The 25187-nt window shown below is 38.9% G+C and overlaps 1 protein-coding gene across 10 annotated transcripts in view; it reads left to right on the top strand.

The window, feature by feature from the left end:
* The window catches only part of ipo8 (importin 8), a 105548-nt gene extending 82583 nt beyond the window's left edge, over positions 1 to 22965 (top strand). For 8 of the 10 annotated variants that reach the window (XM_017302712.2, XM_017302711.2, XM_008401210.3 and 5 more), the window contains 4 exons: positions 3645 to 3850; positions 4007 to 4228; positions 5008 to 5137; positions 5540 to 6388. In XM_017302712.2, the coding sequence (XP_017158201.1) occupies positions 3645 to 3850; positions 4007 to 4228; positions 5008 to 5137; position 5540 (559 nt within the window). In that variant the 3' untranslated portion in view covers positions 5541 to 6388. Of the gene's footprint in view, positions 1 to 3644; positions 3851 to 4006; positions 4229 to 5007; positions 5138 to 5539; positions 6389 to 10319; positions 11642 to 19114 lie in introns of those variants that run through there. The other 2 variants (XR_014086076.1, XR_014086075.1) reach the window with 2 other exon arrangements.
* The last annotated feature ends 2222 nt before the right edge of the window (positions 22966 to 25187 follow it).

Below are 25187 nucleotides of genomic sequence, written 5' to 3'. Positions count from 1 at the left end.
TAAGATAAGTGGGCACATGGATAAATACATGAGCAAGGCACAGAAGGGCATAGGCATAAATAGCAGAGGAGCCAAACACCAACTCCTTGTAGACCACACAGTCGCCCGAGACTGCAAAACCCGACACACCAACCTGTGTACCGCTTGGATTGATTACAAGAAAGCCTATGACTCAATGCCACACACTTGGATCATTGAATGCTTAGAGATGTACAACATCAATAGGACTCTAAGAGCCTTCATTGCAAACTCGATGGGGCTGTGGAAAACAGCCCTTGAAGCCAACTGCAAACCACTTGCACAAGTGTCCATCAAATGTGGCATATACCAAGGAGATGCTCTGTCCCCACTGCTGTTCTGCATAGGCCTGAACCCTCTCAGCCAAATCATCAACAAGACTGGCTACGGATACCGACTCAAGAATGGGGCCACGATCAGTCACCTCCTCTACATGGATGACATCAAGCTGTATGCCAAGAGCGAGCGAGACATCGACTCACTGATCCACACCACCAGGATCTACAGCACTGACATTGGGATGTCATTCGGACTAGAGAAGTGTGGTCGGATGGTTACAAAGAGAGGGAAGGTCATCCACACAGAAGGGGTCTCAGTCCCAGGAGGAACAATAGCAGACATAGAGCACAGCTACAAGTACCTGGGAATACCACAAGCAAATGGCAACCTCGATGAGGTCACAAGGAAAGGAGCCACAGCCAAATACCTCCAACAAATAAGGCAAGTCCTGAGAAGCCAGCTCAATGGCAAGAACAAGATCCGTGCAATAAACAGCTATGCCTTACCAGTAATCGGATACCCTGCCGGAATAATTAGCTGGCCAATGGAAGAGATGAAGGCCACAGATGTTAAGACTAGGAAGCTACTAACCATGCATGGAGGATTCCACCCCAAATCCAGCACCCTGAGACTGTACACGAGCCGTAAGGAAGGAGGCAGAGGACTAGTGAGTGTGAGAGCCACTGTCCAAGATGAAACATCCAAGATCCATAAATACATCAAGGACAAAGCCTCAATGGACGATGTGCTCAGCGAATGTCTCAGGTAATGGGGAACAGAAGACAAGGTGCTGGAAGTACCATCATGGGAGGACAAGCCCCTACATGGGATGTCACCTCCTTCCTGTGATAATTATGCATTTTCATCAGGTCTGTTTCACTTTTGGGCTTTATCAAATAATTCAGGTTGCACACAAACTCCTGCTTCTTCTGCTGAATTCAGCTATACCTTTGCTTAATTTATTTACTTAAAGGTTTTCTAAAATGTATGACTGTATCTTTATTGTTTTTTCTACATCTTAATCTTTGTCATCTTTCTTGCATGTGTCCATCCTGCAAAATATGCCTCTTTTGCTCCTTGATGCTTTGTTTTGCTATGTTTCACTTCTTCAAATTTTTCTGGTTGTGTACTAATTTGTCCTATAAATTTCTGCTTTTTGATTTGTTTCACTATTCAACTGATTCAACTATTTCTATTTCTTCTGCTTTCTTCTACAGCTTTTCTTGACTTTTTCTGGCATTTCTTCAGCAGTCATTCTGCAAATATGCATTCTCACGGCTGTTTCGCTAGGAACAGCTATTTTTCTAGTTTCTTTATTATTATTATTATTATTATTATTATTATTATTATATAATGTTCCGTACGTTTTACAAAGTTCTACTACTTCTACTATATTTTACTAATTGTACTAATTTATATATCAAAACGTTTTGGACTACAAAGACTCTGTAGTTCTAAACATGGAGGAACACTTTAATATAGAGGGCAGATAAGAAGGTCAGAACTACAACATGGCGGAACACTCAGTTATTATAGAGGAGGCTGAGCTGGCAGTTAAGAACTACATAATGGTGGAACTCTGAGTTACTACAGAAGGAGGGTGACCAGAATGTTATAACTACAGGCAGGGCAGAATTTTCTGGGCATTATATAACTGGTTTAACCCAACCATTGTTACACATTGGATTAGTGTGGCCATTTAAAATTAAGCTTACTGAAAATTTCAAAATAAAAGCCTGTGTATTTCTTTCCGGCCTTTATAATGTTTTTCTCTCAGGTTAATGCAGAGAGCTACAGATATAAATTGCAGTACTATCGGAGACAAGAAATTACCCTCTTATATGCTTCAAACGGTTTTCTGATCACTCTTGCGGATCCTGAACAGGAAGGAGCTGTTTGGACTGCTTTGTTCAGAAAAACCTGCTGCTTCAAACAGTTAGAATTCAATCTCTCCCTGTGTGTCTCACTCACATAATAGTTGAGCTGCTCTTTAGAACTACAATGACTGAAGGTCAGAACTACAACATGGCGGAACTCTCAGATACCACACATTAGGGCTGAGCTGGCATTTAGAACTACTTGCTGTTTTGGTCTTTATATAGCTGGATTAACCAAACCACTGTTACACGTTGGATTAATGTGGCTATTTAAAATGAAGCTTACTAAAAATTTCAAAATAAAAGCTTTGACATTTTTCACATCAGGTAATTGCTCTTTTGGGCTTTATGGAACTGGTTTAAACAAACCACAGTTGCACATTAAATTAGTGTGGTCATTAAAATGAAGCTTACTGAATATTTCAAAATAAAAGCCTGCATATTCCTCTCACGTCAGTGCACCGCCATAGGCGGTGCATAAATATTTAGCTTTTTTTATGGGGTTTTTCTCAGGATAGTGAACTGTTGTGCCTTGCAGCAAGCTGTGCAAGGCAATTCATTAAAATTAGCACAAACATTAGCTAATGTTTGTTCAGATTTTAGTTCTTTTCAGTTGTGAACTGGCATGAATCTAGCTTACAACAGCTGGATTCATGCTCATAATAATTGACCTGTACTTGTTCAAATCCAGAGAACCCCAAAGCGCCTCACACTACATTCAGTCATTGGCCCATTCACTCACAGATTCACATGTTGATGGTGGCAAGTTAGTGGAATGTAACCACTGCCTAAGGGCAGTCTTGACAGAAGTGAAACTGTCATCCACTGAGCTCTCTGACCACCATAAGCAGGTAAGGCAGGCAAAATCTCTTGCTCAATGACACACCAACAGAGATCAACATAAACAGGACTGTAACCGGCACAGAATAAACTCCTACGACCATCGACACCATTGCAGCATGACCAATATTGTAATATGTGTTCTTTTTTTTTTTTAAGTTTCAAAGTTCTTGAGCTTTGCCACATTCTTACTTAAGTGATGCAGACCTGTAGGTCTGGATGGTGCTACAGAAATCATGATTCATCTAATCAGACTGTCTTCTTCCATCGCTCCATGGCTCTGGTTTGGTTGGTGCTTTCATCATCAAACATTGTTCTCTTGGATCAGTTTTAAGCTGCACTGATTAGTGCTTTCTGTTCTGTCTTGTCCTGTTCTTTTAGCAGGTTTACAGCTTTTTTGTAGGTTTTGGCAGATGCAGACTGTGACTGTCCCCACTGGCACTCATTGACCTTTGTCAAACCTACTCCAATATTTACTCTTTCTGATATTTCTTCTCATTTCAGCTTTCACAGGCTGTTTACTTTCTATCTAAAACCACTCCCAGCTTACATGCCTTTAGACATCCACACACACACAATATTTATTGTTAAGCAGTCCAATTTGAAGTGCTTGCCCACTTCCCTCCTCAGATTCCATGACCGTAAGATGTGCGTCATCGGTTTGACCATGTTGATGGAGCTCCCCAGCCGACCGGCAGCGCTGGAAAGAGTAGCTGGTCAGATCATCCCTTCCATCCTGCTCCTTTTCCTGGGTCTCAAACACATGTATGCATCACGTCTCATCAACAAACCAGACCTGCTTGCCCATGCAGGAGCTCATGATGAAGATCAAAATGGTAAAAAAAAAAAAAAAAAAAGGCATAGCTGAGACTAAGCTATCACTTCAACACATAAAGCGCCATTTTCTTAAAACATTTTAAATTGAATTGCATGTTTCACTTGAGGATCCATGATGATGACTGCAGTGAGTGATTCATTTTGTCTGTGAGCAGAAGAGATCCCCAGTGATGAAGATGAGGTGAATGAAAACCAAAATACCATACATCAGTCCAGCATGGCAGCAGGCCACGGAGGTGACGACGACGATAATGATGATGATGATGACTACTGGGATGAAGATGCTTTTGAGGGAACACCCCTTGAGGAGTACAGCACGCCTCTGGACTATGACAATGGAGAGGATGAGTACCAGGTCTTTACCGCCGCTCTGCTAAGTAAGTTATGATTCATAAGTAATGAATAATAATCTTTGCATCTTAATAATACACAAGCAAAGGGCCACACTTTCTGTTTTCATAAAACAACTCCACCATCTTTTTTCCACTGCCCTGCTGTTCCTAATACATGAAAATGGATCGTCTCCCCTCCCAGCGTATTTTTAAAATAAATACCTAATCCAATCCCCTTATTTATATTTATATTGTATATATTTCTTACATTGTTTGCACTATTTTTGGAGTTGACTTTAATTTCATTGTACATGTGCACAGTGACAACTATAAGTTCAAGAAGAAACATAACCAATCCCTAACACTGCTTTAATGACCTTTGAAATATACTCTGGATCCCAGAGAAGGTTCCTGCAGTCAAAACGCAAACGGCTGTTTGCTTGTGTCTTACTTTATAGGTTTCTTAATCCATACCTGTGTACTGTCTTCTGTTCAGTCTTACAAAGAATTCCACATGTGATTCTAGATTATACTAAATTACGCTGACATAACTGGACAGTTATTCAAACAGTTTGGAATATTTCATGTGTTATTTAGCCAACTCCTTTATGAATAACCCACAGGCAGTGGCCACTGACCTATTCAGGTAAAGATAGTGTAAATATTTATCTACTCTTTGGATAAATATCTAAGTAAAACATTGATTTTAAACCTGTTTATCAAAAATCTCTCAGTAAATCCTAAGGTTTCTGAATACCGCCATCCTCAGACGCAGTATTACAACAAGAGTGTGTGTCTGTGTGGGGTGGGGGTGCATGTTTCAGGAATTCAGAACAGCAATGCTGCCTGGTACCAGTGTTTGATGGCTCCACTCAGTGACGATCAGAAAAAACAACTCCAGGAGATCTACAGCATCTCACAGCAGAGAAGGAGCACTGCTGCCAAGGGCCACTGGTGAGATAGCCAAAGCAGAGGTGGATTCAGAGAAGAGCAGAGCTTCTCTGAAAAAACTTGAACCAAATGTTCAGTGATTTCAATTTCTCTGCCACTATCAGGGCCTCTGGTCCTATCGCAGTTTTCTGAAAGCCTCTCCTGGGCTTTGATTTCATTTATTTATTTATTCCAAACCGGTATTTCAAAACAAGAAAAAAGCAATCAGTAGGACAGATTAAACATGTGCATACATAATCAAGAACAAAATTATTTATTTACTACTACTTTTCTGTTTGAAAAGGAGTATAAAGAAATGAACAGTTATTTAATAATATCCTTACTCTCAATTACTTAGCAAAAGGATGACAGAGTTTTTTTCTACTCTGTTGAGTTTGATCTTCACATGAACTTTTGTGTTTTCAGAACGCCGAGGAGATATATGTCCTGCTGTATCAAAGGACTGGGTCAAAATAAAAATGAAAAAAACAACAACAAAAAACAGAAGAATAAAGAGAAGCTGACCTGACTTGAACTTTGATTTCTGTTCAGTCTGCTGTTTAAGAACAGATCAACCCATATCAGGTGAGGGGGATTCAAACAAAACCAGATTGGGTGAGGCTGGACTTGGGAGAGTTAAGGACATGATGCACTGCTGTAATCTTCCTAGCACCACAGGATTGCTGTTCTAACTGTATATGTGTGTGAGGACATTTATAAATCTAACTGTTTGTGACCAGCAGAATCCCTGCAGATATTTTGTATGTGTAGTCCCTTCGGTCCGTGGTGAAAGATCAGCCCTTCTGTCTGAGAAACTCTACAACATGAAGACATCTCACAATGTGTCTTTACACTGTGAGCTTGTCTTTGTCTCTGTTCCTGAACAAGCATCATCTCATGAAGCAAAAAAATTCTCCAGCAGGACACCGTGTGTACTGTATCCAGGACAAATGTTCACACACCTTTAGCTGGGATCTTCATTTTTAAATGTTTGGAGACAGAAATATTTCAGGAGGCATCTTTCTCTTTGTTTTGTTTTTGAAATATTCTTCAGAGCTAATTTGGCTAATCTGAGAAAATCCTAAACATTCTCGTAACACTCTGCTGACTTGGTTTGGTTGTGTTTGTACTCCTGTCACTATATTTTGTTAAATATTAAAATTAATTCATCAGTCCTAAATGTACAAAATGTGTGGCTCAAATAGGAAGCAAGATCAACTGTTCAAACATTTCTTTGCAGTCCTGGGAAATATGGAATAAAATAAATTCATCTTTCGTATGTCGCACTTGAAATATTTCAACACTTTCAACTTTTATTTTGTGTAGCTCAGAATGGTTGGTTTATTTCTGTCCTGTCACTAGAAGTTGCCAGCTTTGGAACCTACGTCACTGCGTGTGACGTTTACGTCTGGCACAGTCACTCAGCGCCATCTTTGTTGGCCACAGACCAAAACAGAACACCGTGTTTTCTTTGTATTACCCACCGCAGCAAAGTTGTTTTCAAGTTGGATACAGGATATTCGCGCTCCGCGGAGTAAGGGGCGTTTAGCTCAAGGTTGATCCGATTTATGAACGCTAATTTCAGCCAGCTGTTCTCTACCGCTCCCTCCTCAAGCACTTGGAGTTTCACATCGGGGCCGTCAATTTCAGAACCAAACCCTCCTGTAAATAAATGCTTTGTCTTGTAACCAACTGATACAAAAAAGTGATAATTCATGCTATTACACGAGGCACACTGTCCTCTATTACAATTTTAAGTCATATTCAATATTTTAATTTTAACATTAAATGTTTTCTTCAATAGCTTCCAAATCATGTGCCATTAACTCAAAATCTGTGTGAAATTGTTCTACTAGACTGTATAGATGAGGCATTTTTTTTAGCTATTTCTGTAGTTGAAATGTTGTATTTTTCTTCAATAGCTTCTAGGTCATGTGACCTATTAACTAAAAATCTGTGTGAAATTATTCTACTAAACTATTAAGATTAGGCATATTTTTATTCCATTTTGACCCCTTTTTTATTTTTTAACCAAAATTATATTTAAATATATATATAAAATTTCATAAAATGTATTACCTCAGGCAATCATCACATTTGTTACCCGTAATGTTCAATTGCATAAAATTCTAGGACAGGATTTATTTCATTGCATGTTCAGCTTACATACAACAAATATTTACTTAAAGTGTTATCTATTTCATAAAATTTACGTGTCACCTTTATTGTTTAATTACACAATAAATGTTTAAAGATGGGCTCTTTCATCTGGTTTGTGCCATGATGTGGCAGTGGATCCAAAAGCAGCAGGCAGTAGACTTACTTTATGTGGATGTTATTTTAATGAACAGAATAAAGCAAAACAAACCCAAAACCCAGTGTCCTTACAGTTTGCTTGTTACATTACATGCAACAAGCAGATGTCTGATTATATAATTGTTTACTTTAATCACATAAAATACTTATTTAAAAATATAATCTTTCATTATGTGTATGTTTATTACCTGAAATATTTTAAATATCAAATTTTGACTTAAAATGTGATTCATTTCTTTACCTGTTTACGTGCAACTTGAAGTGCTTGAATCAAACGATTCATGGATGTTTAATACATTAAATTATTAAATGAGAGAAAACAGCCACTTCCAACTATTTCAACACAAATGGTTTGTTCCTCTTCAGAAACATAAAGTGTCTAGGTGCTGAGCTCCTCTCCTGGGTTTCTTCCTCCTCAGCCTCTCCAACTTGCTCCTCTTCTATTGCCTCCGCTACTGTGTTTTCATTATTTACCTCTTCTGGGGTAAATAATGAAAACAGTCTCAGTAACTTGTTGATCCTCCATGGTTTTGCTGTATCGCCTATTTAATTGACGCCCATGTCGGTCCGACGTTGTGCCGTTTACCTCAGTGACCCATATTCAGCGCTGGACCCCAGTCAGGATTGAGCTCATCCATTTCACACGTCGTTTTTCCTTTAAGAGGACATATCAGAACATACATCAGTATTAATGCTGTAAATTTGATAACACTAGAAAACTTAAATTGTTTACTTCACAATAATGTAAAAACCTGGATGTTCACTGACAAAACTCGGACTACGCTACCTAAACAATATTAGTCCGACCTAAACAAAGTTGACCCACTTAAATGAACTCAACAGAAACTGAACATGAGAACACTCGGACAAAATCATAGCAAAAAAATATGACAACACCAACAAAGCAAATTTAGACACCAGAATGAAATGTCTGGAGCAAATTTGTAGGTATCTGGGAATGTTGGAGAAGGTAATATCAGGACGTCTCAACTGCTGATAGCAGGACATTCGTTAGCTCCGATATAGGGTTGCCACCTTTCAGAAATCAAAATAAGGGACGCCCACCACGGCTCGTCATCCTACTCTCACGTGGTGGGATGTCTGCTGCAGTGATATATAATATTTTATGGCAGTGCTTTTTGTCTTTAAAAAGTGATCCATAGAGCAATCGTTCATGCATAGAGGTCGGTTAGAGTACCCCAAAACTGTACTCCAATCAGAGTAGTATACTTTAAATATGTTTAATTAAGCAAGTGTAAAAAGTATTTGGTAAACCGCTGAGTAACTGATCATAACACCTGATTTAATATTCAAAATGTGTCCTCAGACAACTAAAAGTATAAAAGTTATGTGAACATTCTGATATTTTACAGAGTATTACCAAAATATGTATATAAATAAGGAGTTAGGTTTGGAGGCTGGTTCTAGAACAGATTTACCACAGGGGCCAGGATAATCAGTGTTTTTTTCATGGCAACACTTGGAAAAAGAATGGAAAAAAAAACACATAGCAATATTTCATCATTTGAAATAAGTGAGCCAAAGACCCACTTGCGTCTCCAGAGATTCAGTTTGCAGATCCCTGGCAGATGGAAAGTGTGATCATATCTCCATACAGCAGCTAAAAGTGCAGCACTATAATTTTTAATTAATTGTTAAAGTGAAATTGTGAAGGTTAAAAAAATCCACCACTGAGTATTAATTTAAGAGATTTATTTAGTACTGTATAACCTCTTTGGTACCCTGTTGGCTCCCATCTTGAACCGCCCATGACTGCAGATCTGTGTCTGGTGCATTAATGACCACTGAACAATGAATTCAGAAAAAATATAAACATTTCAAAATAAAACCTACAGAAAGCCCTAACAAACCTTTTAAAGTAGGAAGTATTTATGCATTTACTGTTGATCTAATGTATGCTTTGTTCTTTGAATGATCATTTGTATTATTTTGGCTGATATTACTATAAATTAAATAAGCAAATAATCAAACCAATATAGTCTACTAAAAGCACATTAAGAATCTTAATCATAGCAAAATGTTACCATATCAGGGTCTGATGTGTTCCTCTCCTGATCTCTTCTGTCTAGTATCGCACTGCGCCATGATGGACACATTTTTTTTAAATTGCCTGTGTTCATCCTCACTAATGTTATTCAGCCTGGGATTTGCGTCTTCCTTCACACGTTTGTATCTTTACGAGAGGTTTTGCTTCTAAGGACGGCGGAGAATTGGGTCGAGGATGTTTTAAAAAGAGGTGGGTTGACAGCAGCTCACCGCGGCTGCGTAGTGTCCATCTCTAGGCAACCGTGACAACAGTGTCGGTCCGTACATAAACATAATATACGAGTAGACCCCGCATTGGCTGCTCCGGCGCAGGAAATACGGCGGCCATCTTGGAGCGGTATACCCTCCTACTTTGTTCAACCAAAACAGCAGAAGATGCCTCAGCTCAAACAGATATTGTTGTTCTGATTGATGGACTATTGATGTGAGGCTCCACAGACATTTCACAAATAAGATGGACATATTATTGTGTATATTTTGTGATTAGAATATTACTTTACTGTATTTATGTCCACCGGCGAGATACCAGCTAATATTAGCTACAGTGCTTGGAGTAATACAGGTTCAGCCGCTATGAAGGATAACCGAGATTCTGTAAATCTAAAAAAAATTATTATTCTCTAACATTTACTTAGATTATCTGACTCAAGAGCCTATATTAGAAATAAAACAATAACATATATTACAAAACTTATATTACGTGTTAAAACATTCACATTCACCAGCAAAGTTTACGCTGGTGGTAAAGACTATTATTTATATGTAATTCTTTCACTCTGTCAAAAGTAAGATACATCCCAAATCTTCCGTTTTTGTTTTGAAGGTTTCCTAAAGACACTGAGGAAAAAGAGGGAGATATTTTTAAAGAGAGATGGATTCACTGCAGCACGGATGAACCTCACATCGGATTTTGGACTCAATCTCAGCTGCTGAATCTCTGAAGCTAGAACTAGTCGGCTGAAAAACATATACATATATCTATATGTACATACATATAAACATGTATCCAATATATATTATTCAGTATTAATCATTATTTATTTGTGTCATTATTAATCATTATTTGTGTTTGTATAGTTATATAAATATGTATTGATATTACTAAATAATTTATTAAATAATGAACAGCTGTGTGCTTTGTAATATACTCATCATACATCAATATCAGAATATTCCATTCCTATTCTATTGTTATAGCCACTAAGCATATCTAAATATGCTGAACTATGTATTAAAAACATACTTAAAAAATACAATTGTTTATAAATGTAGCTTTGATAGATGTTTGAATATGGTTTCCAGTAACAAAAAAGCGTGTTATGATCGATTAAATGCGCTGATACGTCATTGTGCTGCTAAACGCATAACGCTGAGTGGAGTGGTGGACCGCTCCAAGATGGCCGCCCTAAATCTCGTCAGGAACGAGAAGGACCTCGCTGCAGCAAACAGAAAGGGGCGGGGACGGACGACTGTCAGTCTCGTACCTTATTTGGAAATGGGACCATTGCACTCCGGAAGTGAAGGGGGCGTTATTTCCTATATTATCCGCGTTCTTCCGTTTTAACTTTCTTTTGAAATCTGTGATTTAGCTTCCTCTGTAGGAAGGAGTTTCACTCTCAGCATGTATTTCAACTTATTTTTTATTTGCTTCAGCGCAGCTCACAGCTTTTAGCAAATGGGGTATATGCCACGAGAGGTGGTGACGTATTTCCGTTTGAATTTATGCCACATAGATTGGTTCCGGGTTCTGCTTGCTCCTATTGTTTTTACCCAAAGCTGCAAGACCTGTACCATGAAAAATATGCAAAACTTGAAATATCTGTGAGCTACTGGTACAACAATTGAGTTTTGTGGTGTGTCGTTGTGTCCAGTAATTAGCCAGTACCATCCAGTGCTGTAATGTAATGTCCAGTGTAGTACTGTGGCCAAAACTTGGCCACTACAGCTAACACCCGGTTTGTAGCTGCCTGCTATTTCAAAGCTTGAGGATATTGAAGATGCAGCGTCAGAAATGGGAAAACGGAGGTTAAAAGGGAATCTGTACGTGCTTCGTTCACTGGAATAATTTGTTGGAGGAAAATAATGCTGGAGGAAATCCACTGCTACGGGAACAGGCTGAGAACAGAGGCAGCGATTCGACACAAGGTGAGTCAATACGTGTGTTGATATTTGCGTTTGTGTTATACAGAGTATGAAATTATTTTTAGGCAACTCCTTAGCTTTTTTTATGTGACAATTATATAAAATACATTTAACATGCAGTCGAAGCGACGAGCCCCTCTGATACCGAGCAGGTAATTTAAGAACAGCCGAGGGCAGCAACGCTTCAGCCCGATCCAAACCACACAGCTAGTCAGTCAGATTAAGGTCCAAAACCTTCGCTTTACAGCCGTTTAAGTGGCACCGATCCACATAAAAAACCCACAGAACAAATGGTACAAATCACGTATTTCCCGAATCCCGAAAATATGACATCTACCTTCGCTGTTTCATAATTATAATCCATGTTAGAGTTAATTTTTCCACTTGGCTCCTATAATTTGTTCTTGTGTTACACAACATAATGTCTTTTTTTTCCCCTCTGAGATTCTGCTTAGAAAATGAGGTTATGACAATTTAGGTTTGCCTCGACTTTTATAAACTAATGCCTCTTATATGCATCATTTTTTGTATTACTGTTGGTACATATGTCACTTTGACCGGCGGAGGCTCTGCGTTGGTGAGGAGGAAGTGAGGCGACAATATGTCTTTGAGGTGTTTTTATTCAGGAGCTCCAAGTTACACCACCATCCTCATCAACAACCACACTTAGTGAAACACAGCAGCTTACACTTATACCTGAGGCAAGTTCCACTTACACCAGGTGAAGGGGTGACCACAAAAAAAAGGACAAACAACAAACACTATTTACACAAACCTACCAACAATAAATGCTCCAACAAATATTTACATGCATACAAAAAACTAAACTATTCTAACGTCAATCAAAAAGTAACAATAACAAAATAAATCCTCAGAGTGTTACCCCTCTTAATGGAAGCTGGTATGTTCCAGGAGCATTTGTCTCCCTCTCTGCTCCACCTTGCTGAGACACACCCAGAAAGGCAAGTACTCAATTAACTCAAATTGACTAATCTAAATCAAAACAAACTGACATTCCACCCCCACATTCTCTGAACAGGAAAGATGGCCAGTCTCCCTACCCAAAAAGAATGTTCACCAAATGTCAAAGTAACTGAAATAAAGAACTGATCCAAAATACATTTGAACTGAAAATAACATAATATCAATAATCAATATGGGATGGAACCCCTGGTCTCCATCACATTTCCCCCCCCCCCGTCACCCAGGACAACAGTACTCAGTTCTCAAACATCCTAGACAGAGAGTCAGCCACAAGGTTAGACTTTCCTGACCGATACTGCACTGTAAAATCAAAAGGTTGCAGTGACAGATACCATCGTGCAATGCGCATATTAGAGTCTTTCATTTGGTGCAACCATTTCAGCGCTCGATGATCCGTCTCCAGGGTAAAATGGCGGCCCAACAGATAGTACCGCAGTGATTCCACAGCCCACTTAACTGCGAGGCATTCTTTTTCAACTGTGGAATACCTGGTCTCTCTGTCTTGAAGCTTCCTACTGAGAAAAACAATAGGATGTTTCTCACCATCAATGTCCTGCAGCAACACGGCACCAAGGCCTACTCCAGAGGCGTCAGTTTGCAGTATAAACGGGTCATCAAAGTCTGGACTGTAGAGAACAGAGTCACTGGAGATTGCAGATTTCAGGTCCTTGAAAGCTTTGTCACACTCCTCAGTCCACTGTACTTTATTTGGTGCAGAGACTTTTGTTAAATCTGTAAGAACAGCAGCCCTGTCTGCAAAATGGGGAATGAATTTACTATACCACCCCACTAACCCAACAAAGGCACGGACCTTCCTTTTTGTTGTAGGAACTGGGTATGCATGAATCGCTTCTACTTTTCCCACTTGAGGTCTAACTGGGCCATGTCCCACCACATAGCCCAGGTACTCTACCTGCCTCTGAGCCAGCTTACATTTATTAGGGTTAATGGTGAGTGTGACGGTCCGACCAGTAAAACAAAAGGACAAAGGCATATATAAAAAAATATTTTCTATTTATTTTTTCCAAAGAATATCTTAACAAAAAGGTTCAACAACAAATCTAAAAAATATAACAAAATGGGCCCAAAAGAAATCAACTGAGGCAACATAACTCAAGATAACAAACCAAAAGACTCACTTAACAATGAACACACAGAGGGATTTATACAAACAGGCTAGCCTACACAAACGAGGAGGGGTAGGGAAGGAGACAAAGACAAATAATGTATAAACATAAATGACTAATTTAAACTAAACATTTTAACTTTATCACAACTATAAAAACCAAAATAAACTAATACCAAAAAGGTTTTAGCAATTATGCCATTAGTGGAGAGAGGCTATGCTATTAGTGGAGAGAGGCAGATTGATGTGAAACAAGTCCCCTGCTTCCAGCAGCCTGATGGATTGTTCCACTTCCTGGTTTTCTTTTGAGCCAACCCCCTTCTGCCAGCCAGTCCTTAAACTCAGCAAAACAAAATATTAATGATCTTAAATAAACATAAGGCGTTTACTAACTGTGTGCACCCAAATTAGTAAACAACCTAATGCAATAACCACCACCAAAGAAAAAGTGAAATTCTAAATATATTATATGAAACACTTAAATACTAACACTTAGGAAAAGATGGAGGATCCTCCACAGTGAGGCCAGCAGATCTAATGAGCAGATGATGAACATGCTCCTCCCACGTCTGGCTGAAAATCACCACGTCATCCAGGTATGCTGCAGCAAATTCAGATGCCTCCCTCAGCACCAGGTCCATGAGGCGCTGAAACGTCGCTGGTGCCCCCTGCAGGCCAAAGGGCATCACCCTGAACTGAAAAACCCCAAACGGTGTTTTAAAAGCAGTCAGTTCTTTTGCCTCTGATGCCAGGGCTAGCTGCCAGTAGCCCTTGCTGAGGTCAAGTGTGGTGATAAAATTGCATCTCCCAACTCTCTCCAACAGTTCATCAATGCGAGGCATTGGATAAGGGTCAAATTTAGAGACACTATTGAGGTATCTAAAATCAATACAAAATCTTAAAGTGCCATCCTTTTTTGGTACTAGCACTACTGGACTGCACCATTCACTTACAGAGGGCTCAATGATCCCCAGCTCCAACATGAACTGTATCTCAGTCTTGAGTTGTGGGACGAGACGTTCTGGAACCCTGTAGAACTTCCTGCGGGGTGCAGCATTGTCTCTGAGGTGAACCCTGTGTTTTATCAGGCTTGTGAACCCAGGTTTTTCCTGAAACAGCTCAGAATCCAAAAGGGGTTTTATGTCCTGCTGTTGGGATGGCTGAAGATGAGAGAGAGAAATTGAAACAGGTACAGAGCTACAGGCTGGAAAAAATAGCTCATTTTCCTCCTCTTCGTCCACCACACGCACAAAGAGTTGCTGCAAAACAGTTTCTGCATGTTCCTCATTCCGCACTAGATCCTGCTGAGAAGACTGAGAAGCAGACGACATGGCAAACTGCTGTGGTGAGTCGTGGTATTGTTTCAACAGATTAATATGGAAAGTCTGATGTTTCTTCTTCCTTTCTGGCATATACAGTTCATAATTGAGCTTTCCAACACACCGTGTGACCTCATAAGGGCCCTGCCATTTAGTGAGAAGCTTATTGTCACTGGTGGGGAGCAACAACAACACTTTCTGTCCAGGATGAAAACTCCTCTCCCTGGCATTTTTATCGTACCAGGATTTTTGTTTCACTTGAGCAGTTTTCATGTGTTGATGTGCCAACACAGCCATTTGTTCAAGTCTCTCTCTCATTTTTATCACATAGGACACCACATGCTCACCCGATGGACTTGGACTTTCCCATTGTTTAAGAAGATCCAATGGCCCCCTCACTTGTCGTCCATACAGCAGCTCGAATGGAGAGAATCCAGTTGATGCTTGTGGAACTTCTCGATATGCAAAAAGCATATAGGGCAGCCATTTGTCCCACTCCCTGCCAGTCTCTGAAACAAACTTGCGCAGCATGTTCTTTAGTGTTTGGTTAAATCGTTCAACCAGTCCATCTGACTGGGGTGGTACGGGGTGGTGTTTATACCCTTTATACCCAACAACTGATAGACCTGCTTCAAGAGGTTTGACAGAAAATTTGTCCCGCAGTCTGTAAGGATCTCTTTAGGAATGCCTACCCGTGAAAACAGATGAAGCAAACAGTTAGCTACTTGTTTAGCTTTCACTGATCTCAAAGGAAAAGCTTCAGGGTATCTTGTAGCGTAATCACAAATAACCAGAATGTAACGGTTACCAGAGGAGCTTTTCTCCAGGGGACCTACCACATCCATTCCTATCCTTTCAAATGGTGTTTCTATGATAGGTAATGGCTGTAGATGAGCTTTAGAAACACCTCTGTTTGTAGTCAACTGACATGTGTGACAGGAAGAGCAGAACTGTTGAACCTGTGTGTACATGCCTGGCCACACAAACCGACTTGCTATTCTATGAAGGGATTTCTGAAATCCCAGGTGCCCGGCCCAAGGAACTGAATGAGCGAGTTCCATCACTTTTCCCCTTAGCTGCTGTGGTAAAGCAATGGCTTCTGATCTGCCCTTAACCTGATAAAGGACATCATTCTTCACAACATAAGTTGCATCTTCCAAGGCATTTATTTTACCCTGCTTCTTTCCCTCAACTTCTGTAACCTTATCAAACCATGGTTTTAATGTTGGGTCTGATCTCTGATGGGCAGAAATGTCTGTAGGAATATCAAAGTCAAACAAAGGGCAAGGTTTCATCTGTTTTTCCACCTCCATTTTGGCTGAACCTAAAAACTTCTCCTTCCTTCTTTGAGCTCTGGATTTGGATGGTTTTACACTGCCCACCTCCAGTTCTACATCATAGAATGGTAATTCTTTAAGTGAGTTCCGTACTGCCTGGGCTCTAGTAGTGACCAAGTTACAGATTGGAGAAGAAAGTTCTGCTCCTGTCACTATGGGGACATTTTTCTGTAAGAGTGTAGTGTTCTGAGTTTTGAACTGTGTTCCCTCATGGCAGTCAGTTTGAGTCAAATGTCCAGCTGCTGTGTTTGACACTAAATCAGTCAAAGTGGGGACATCCAAGCTCAAAATTACAGCATAAGGAAGCCTTGATGCCAATGCTACAGGTAATAGAAATGTCTGACCTCCTATAGTTAAATAAATCTCAGCTACAGGATACTCCATTTCATCACCGTGAATGCAACTTATTTTTGTCTTAGCATCACTCCACAGTTCTCTTGGCACTAAGCTAGACAGAACCACAGACTTGAAACTTCCTGTGTCTAGCAAAGCTGTTTCACGTTGACCATTAACTAACACAGGGACTGTGTGAGCAGGTTCAGGGGCAAGGGATGGGGAGAGTGGTCTGGGTACCGAACAAAGAAGGGAGGGTTTACTCCGTGTAGTGGCAGGACATGTGTACTGTGTATGACCCATTCTATTACACTGAAAACACCTGACATCTGGTCTTGAGGAAGAGTAATTCTTAGCAGGGTTGGATTTAGCCACAGAAAATGACTTGGTAGCTGAATAACTCCTAGCCTGGCCTATAGCACCACCCCTTTCACCCCCATCAGACTTACTTCTTCCCATAGGAAAATTTTCACGGCCAAAGTGGGCTCTTCTGGTCCCCGTCCTTGCTGACAAGAAGACTTCTGCCAAACTTGCGGCCTCCTCTGCAGACTTTGGGGCTCGTTCCCGGATCCACACCTCCAAGTCCGGATTCACCATCCTCAGGAACTGCTCCATGATCATCAGTTCTGAAATGTCCTTCACTGTAGAAGTCTCTGGTTTGACCCACTTATAGAACATGTCTTTGAGTCGAACATAAAGTTCTTTCGGTGTCTCACCCTGATGAATGTCCAGGGATCGAAACCTCCTTCTGTAGGTGTCGGCAGTTCTCATATTTGGTCAGAATGGCATCTTTCACCTTGTCATACATGTGAGAATCTGCAATGTCCATCAGCACATAAGCACTACGTGCTTTCCCAGTAAGAAGTGGCACTAGTCGGACCGCCCACTCTTCTTTAGGCCAATTACAGACCTTAGCTATCCTTTCAAAAGTTGTTAAGAAGTGCTCCACATCATCATCAGAAGCCAGTGGAAGCAGCTTCGGCTCCCTCTGTGTGGCTGGTAGCTGGTAGGACATCTGACTTTGTCCATCATCATGGCTGTCTCCGTCATCATCATGAGTGTGAGGATCCTCCTCCAAATAGTCACCCTCATGCTGTCGTTCCTCCTTCAATTCCTCCACATGAGTCTGGAACTGTCGAAACTGTTGTTGCAAATTCTTCCATCTTACTTCTTGGCGTCCTGATTCCTTCTCAATCTGCTGGTCTCGGGCAGTTTGAGACTGCATCAGTGACTTGACGAGGCTTGCCAGCTGATCCAGTTTGTCATCAGTGCTAGCACCAGTAGCCGCATCAGCTCCACTCATAGCAGCAGTGCTCTCTGGATTCTCAGTTTCATTACTTCTTTTACCACCTCTTGTCATCATCGTCTCATTGTTCCTCCAAAAGCCACACTTCTGACACCATTTGTCACTTTGACCGGCGGAGGCTCTGCGTTGGTGAGGAGGAAGTGAGGCGACAATATGTCTTTGAGGTGTTTTTATTCAGGAGCTCCAAGTTACACCACCATCCTCATCAACAACCACACTTAGTGAAACACAGCAGCTTACACTTATACCTGAGGCAAGTTCCACTTACACCAGGTGAAGGGGTGACCACAAAAAAAGGACAAACAACAAACACTATTTACACAAACCTACCAACAATAAATGCTCCAACAAATATTTACATGCATACAAAAAACTAAACTATTCTAACGTCAATCAAAAAGTAACAATAACAAAATAAATCCTCAGAGTGTTACCCCTCTTAATGGAAGCTGGTATGTTCCAGGAGCATTTGTCTCCCTCTCTGCTCCACCTTGCTGAGACACACCCAGAAAGGCAAGTACTCAATTAACTCAAATTGACTAATCTAAATCAAAACAAACTGACATTCCACCCCCCACATTCTCTGAACAGGAAAGATGGCCAGTCTCCCTACCCAAAAAGAATGTTCACTAAATGTCAAAGTAACTGAAATAAAGAACTGATACAAAATACATTTGAACTGAAAATAACATATCAATAATCAACATGGGATGGAACCCCTGGTCTCCATCACAACATATATTAGGTGAACACGGTGCTTTGCCTGCTAGTAGTTTAAATGAATTTCAGCTGCACACTTTCAAAAGAGTATTCAGATTTTAACATGCATTTTCTAAGTAGTATTTTAATTCACTCTTACTCAGTAACTTCAGTGTTGTTACAACTCTGAAACATTTTTTGCAGTTTCTTTGTGATACCAGAACTATTTCACTTACACATTTAATTTCCTGAGATATTGTCAATTTATTTTCAAGCAAAACTCTCAAAAAGAGCTGAGGATTTATTAGTTTTGATTACGTCGTCCAGCTAAATATGGACGCTTAATAGATGTTTTTCTTTTAAATTTTTCAGGTTTGCATCGTAACACCTCGTGATGTTTCTGAGCCTTGATTGAGCCTCTGTGCCGATTACCTTTCCACTGGATCCAAGCACCTGGACCAGCTGACCGGTACGGCGTCCATCAGTCCACGGTCTGCCGGATCATCACAACGTGGACTAACTTTTTATTTACTTGGTTAAACTATGATCTAGAACCCAGAGCACCAGATATGCAAAAATCTACCTGCAGACTTTGTTGGCTACCCTGACCCTGCAGTCATCCTGGACGGGGCTGAACCGGACTTCCTCTCCTCCAGTGACGAGTTTTCATCACCAGTAAAGGCAAAACAAGTCTGATGTCTGATTAGCTGCTAGGAAGTATATTATATATTCACTGTTCATTTTGCTATCCTGTTTGTTCCTACAATAAAATTGAATCTCATTTGTAATTCTCATTTCACAAACTTTTTCCCCTTTTCTCAAGAATTTATGTTATATCAAGTAGATCAGTAGCATGTAGATCAGGAATTCAAGTGAGATGTTGAAATGCAACACATTTAGGTAATACCAGCAAAGAAATGTGAATATTAAGTAATATGTAGTTAGTCATATAATTTAATATGCTGAATAAGGCTGGATGATACAAGATTTTTTATCATACCAGATTTGATTTAAATCAATTCCTCTCGTCCTCAATTTCTATAATAAAATCACATAAAATACTTTTAAAAAATGCCTTTATTTCAATCATCTGTTCTGTGAGTTGTATAAGGGAGCGTTACGGTCAGGATACAAGAAATATTAATTGCAAGAATGCAGTCATTGTTACAGCAGAATAAAGATGAAATTTTATAACAATGTCTTAAAATGACAAGAAGTCGTTTTAATGATAAATAAAGATTCAGATTGATCTGATGTAACCAGCTCAGTCCATGTGGTTCTGACATTTGTCAGTAATCAAGATGTACATTTCCACCTCACCTGGCCAGGTAAGCATTAAGGTAAAAATAAAAAATACTGTATAAGCAAATACTGTATACAAAACGGAAAAAGAGCAACTGATAGAAATACTTTATATAAAGAAAAGCACAAAAGTTAATAGCAGGAGAAAATTTGTTGGCAACATTAGCTCAGCCAATCTCTCCCCCCAGGAAGCCATCAAACAGAACTCCTGTCCAACTCCAGCTATAATAAAGATTAAAGAAAAGAAAATGGAAAGTTAAAATAATAAATAATGCCAAATTAATAATTGAGATCTAATGTGTTCTGGAATCTATTGACATTTTACAAATTTCACAAATCAGAAGGTTTCACAAATGTTTTATTTATTCTGCTGTTAGTACAGAATAATCTAGTTAGGTTTTAAATGTCTAGGTGTTGTTTTTAAAATACAACACATTAAAAAAGCTTAAGATGGTGAAAAATTAAGTGTAATCGCCCTTTAGGTATTTTCCGAATTAGATGCTACATTCGGAAGCTAACTTCAGCTTCGACTGATAGCTTGGGCACAATATAGACAGATCTATATATGTTTATATCTATATCTTTATCTATAAAGCATAGATATGTAGATTGCACAATGCACATATAATCAAAACACTTAACATTTACATAGCACCTTTGTAAGCTTGTCCCTGTTAGCTACGTCAGACATATGAGGCATTATGGTGAATACAAACGATTTATTAACTTACCATCGAAGTTATTGTGAAGTTTTGACACATCCACCTTAAATTCTTTGTTGTTGGAGCGTTTCAGGACGTCTGAAAAATTATATAGGCATCATTAATAGTCCTGCAGGACTGAGGAGCCACTAACATACTGTTGTTTGTGCACCGGAACCATTCTATGTGGCATAAAAATGCGGAAGTGCTAAAACGGAAGTCCGTGGCATATACCCCATTCCGTAGCTTTCTGTGTACTTCTAAATCTGCTTCTTAGTCGCATATTTTCGGGACTGCTACTGCCTCTAGTGGCGTGGGTGTGGTAGCACAAGTAATATAAATACATTACTAAGTCAGAATTCCAAAGTCTTTATTATTTATTATTAATTTTCGCATAACTGGACAGTTCACATAAAAGATAAAGTCCCTCACAAAACACCATACCTTTTAATCTTCTTAAGGAAGTAGAGCTAATTTAATGACACAAACAAGATCTGAAAGTGGTTCCAGTGTCACTCGATGGCCAACCTGTTAAAACTATGGCAAATTTTAAATACCTTGGATCATTCCAGGACAGTCAGCTCAATTTTGCTGAAAACACTGGCTACATTTTTAAGAAATGTCACTCTATCTTTTAAGAAGACCCAGTGATCTTGGGGTTACCCAACAAGTGCAACTCATCCAAAACCTCTAGTTAGTTAGAGGTAACATTAGCTAACATTACCTCTAGTTAAGTAATGTTAACATTTTAACAATAAGTTAAAATGTTAAAACTTAAAAATGTAACATAAGTTTTAAGTCATCTCAAGTTTTAACTGTTGAGTGCTTTAGCTTTTCATCTCCTCGGCTGGTTTGGTCACATGAGCTGCAGACTAACAGACAATATTTTAAGAATACTTTGAATGCCAGGAAAAACAGTAGGTAAATAGTGGTGAAACCAAAAACAACTCTGTCTCAACTGTTTGCTGAAAGAACATGGAAGATGGCATAAAATATTTCAGCAGAGATCATCCATCCTCTTTATTAATCAGTTTGAGCTCCTGAAGGCGTTACTGTGTTCCTCTGGTAAATATAGAACATCTATTAGACGTCATTCATTGACAGTGCAATAATTATTCTTAGCCAAACTAAATTATAACATTTACCTGTAGCATGCTAAGTGTTTACTTGATGCACTAATTGTTGATATTGTGATTCTATTAATGAGTTTTATTGTTTTAGAGTCAAAGAAAAATTTCCACCTTGGAAAACTAAATAGTTTAATCATATTTTTTCCCATGTATAGGACTTTACCAACAAAACAAAAATGTGGATTATTGCTTATTTAACAATCCTGGTTATTCGTCTGTGAACCTAATTAATTTGTTTGTTATTGACTTTTGCTCAATTAAATTTCTTATGTATACATTGGATATGGTATTTTTTATTGTTGTTGATAATGTTGTTTTTCATGTCTTATTTCTTTTCTTCCTCCTATAAGTGATGGAGATATATAGATGTTATTTATAATCTATAAAGGTGTTATTTATGTCACCTAATTAGCTTAACATCCTGAAGAAAAATGTGGTATTTTAGAAGATAATTTAAATTTCACATTGCCAGTAATGGCGAAATTAATAGTAAATAATACAGATTTTGTGACGAAGCTGAAGTTGTTTCCATTTCTAGCTTCCAATAGCTAAAGGGCGATTCCGCTTAATTTTTCACGACGTTCCCCATCTTTAATCGACTCTAGTTTAAAAACTACTACACCTAGACACTTGAAACTTGGACTGGATTATTCTCAGCTTCAAGAAGAATCTTTATAACCATGTTTGCAATTTGTGAAACCCTTTTCTGATTTGTGAAACTTCAATAAAGTTTGATTATCACCATTTTTTGCATCTCTTTCACACTAGAACTGCTCTAATTAGAAAACTACAACACCCAGACACTTCAAACCTGGACTAAATTATTCTGCTCTAACAGCAGAATATTTATAACCATGTTTGTGATTTGTGAAACTTTTATCTGATTTGTGAAACTTCAGTAAAGGGTGATTTTACCACTTTTTTGCATCTGGATCACACTAGAACTGGTCTAATTCCAAATCTACAACACCTAGACACTTAAACTTGGACTAGATTATTCTCCGTTCAAGAAGAATCTTTATAACCATGTTTGTGATTTGTGAAACATTTTTCTGATTTGTGAAAACTCAATAAAGTTAGATTTTCAAAATTTTTTGGCACCTCTTTCATTACTAGAACTGCTCTAATAAAAAAAATACAATTCCTAGACACTTGAAACTTGGACTGGATTATTCTCCTTTTTTAAGCTGGATATTTAAAACCATGTTTGGTATTTGTGAAAACTTTTTTCTGATTTGTGAAACTTCAAAAAAGGGCTATTTCACCACTTTTTTTTTTTTTATCTTGGTCACACGAGAACTGCTCTATTTCCAAAACTACGACACCTAGACTCTCCAAACCTCAACTGCATTATTCTCAACTAAGAACAGAATATTTAGAACCATGTTTGTGATTTGTGAAACTTTTATCTGATTTGTGAAAACTCAATTAAGTTAAATTTTCACCATTTTTTTGCATCCGGATCATCATAGAACTGTTCTAATTAAAAAACGACAACTCCTAGACACTTCAAACCTGCACTGGATTTTTCTACTCTAATAGAAGAATATTTGAAACCATGATTGTGATTTGTGAAACCTTTTTCTGATTTGTGAAACTTCAATAAAGGTCGATTTTCACCATTTTTTGCATCTGAATCACACTAGAACTGCTCCAGTTCCTAAAATACAACTCATAGACTCTTCAAACTTGAACTAGATTATTCTGCAGAATATTTGAAACTATGTTTGGGATTTGTGAAGCTTTTTTCTGATTTGTGAAACTTCAATAAATGTTGATTTATTTATTGTCTCATGTGACCTGGATGTTGGTCACATGAGAGCTGCTCCAGCTCTAAAACTACAACACCTAGAGTCTTCAAACCTGGAGTATATTATTCTGCTCTAATAGTAGAATATTTTAATCCATGTTTGGGATTTGTGAAACCTTTATGTGATTTGTGAAACTTCACTAAAGATCAGATTACTATTCACACTTGTTCCATGCGGTTTTTGTCCCAAATTCAATTATAATTGAAAAACACTTTATTAATCCCAACAGGAAATTAAATGTTGTAACTCAGGGGTGCCTAACTCCAGTCCTCGAGAGCTACAACACACCTGAATCAAATGAGTGGCTCGTTACCAGGCCTCTTTAGAGCTAATCCCGGTCTGTTGGAGTAAGGATACTTCTAAAAGTTGCAGGTTACACCCCTGTTGTAACTCATTAATTCTTCAACGAGTTATTGTCGATCATGCTGGCTGTTGGAAGGAAAGAGCCTTTGCAGGGGTCTGTTAAGTGAAGTTAAGTTTCACAAATCAGGAAAATGTTTCACAAATCCCAAACATGGTTTTAAATATTCTGCTGTTAGAGCAGAATAATCTAGTCCAGGTTTGAAGTGTCTAGGACTTGTAGTTTTTTAATGAGAGCAGTTCTAGTATAAAAGAGTTCCCAAAAAATTGTGATAATCTACCTTTATTGAGTTTTCACAAATCAGAAAAAGGTTTCACAAATTGCAAACATGGTTATAAATATTCTGCTGTTAGAGCAAAATAATTTAGTCCAGGTTTGAAGTGTCTGGGTGTTGTAGTTTTCTAATTAGAGCAGTTCTAGTATGAAAGAGATGCAAAAAATGGTGATAATCAAACTTTATTGAAGTTTCACAAATCAGAAAAGGGTTTCACAAATTGCAAACATGGTTATAAAGATTCTTCTTGAAGCTGAGAATAATCCAGTCCAAGTTTCAAGTGTCTAGGTGTAGTAGTTTTTAAACTAGAGTTGATTAAAGATGCAGAAGGTCGTGACAAATTAAGTGGAATCGCCCTTTAGCTATTGGAAGCTAGAAACGGAAACCAACTTCAGCTTCGTGATTTTGTGGTATTCTCGTTTAGTGACGTAATCATATTAGTTGTGTTACCACCCCCACGCCACCAGAGGCAGTACCAGGCCCAAAAAGATGCGACTAACAAGCAGATTTAGAAGTACACAGAAAGCTACGGAATTTGTTAAAAGCTGAAGTAAATAAAAAAGAAGTTGAAATACATGCTGAGAGTGAAGCTCCTTCCTACAGATGAAGCTAAATCACAGATTTCAAAAGAAAGTTAAAACGGAAGAACGCGGATAATGTAGGAAATAGCGCCCCCTTCACTTCCGGAGTGCAATGGTCCCATTTCCAAATAAGATATGAGACTGACAGAGGTCCGTCCTCGCTCCTTTCTGTTTGCTGCAGCAGGTGTACTTGACAATAGGCGACAGCGGTCCATGAGGCTTCTATTCTTATATTATGTCTATGGGTCCGTAGGGTTCAGGGGTCCTTTATCTCCCGCGACGAGA

This window comes from Poecilia reticulata, chromosome 23 (genome assembly GCF_904066995.2).
Source record: "Poecilia reticulata chromosome 23, P_reticulata-male-v2, whole genome shotgun sequence".
In the NCBI taxonomy this organism is placed as follows: domain Eukaryota; kingdom Metazoa; phylum Chordata; class Actinopteri; order Cyprinodontiformes; family Poeciliidae; genus Poecilia; species Poecilia reticulata.
Note: the sequence above shows the minus strand (reverse complement) of the source record. Positions and strands in the feature narration are given on the sequence as shown.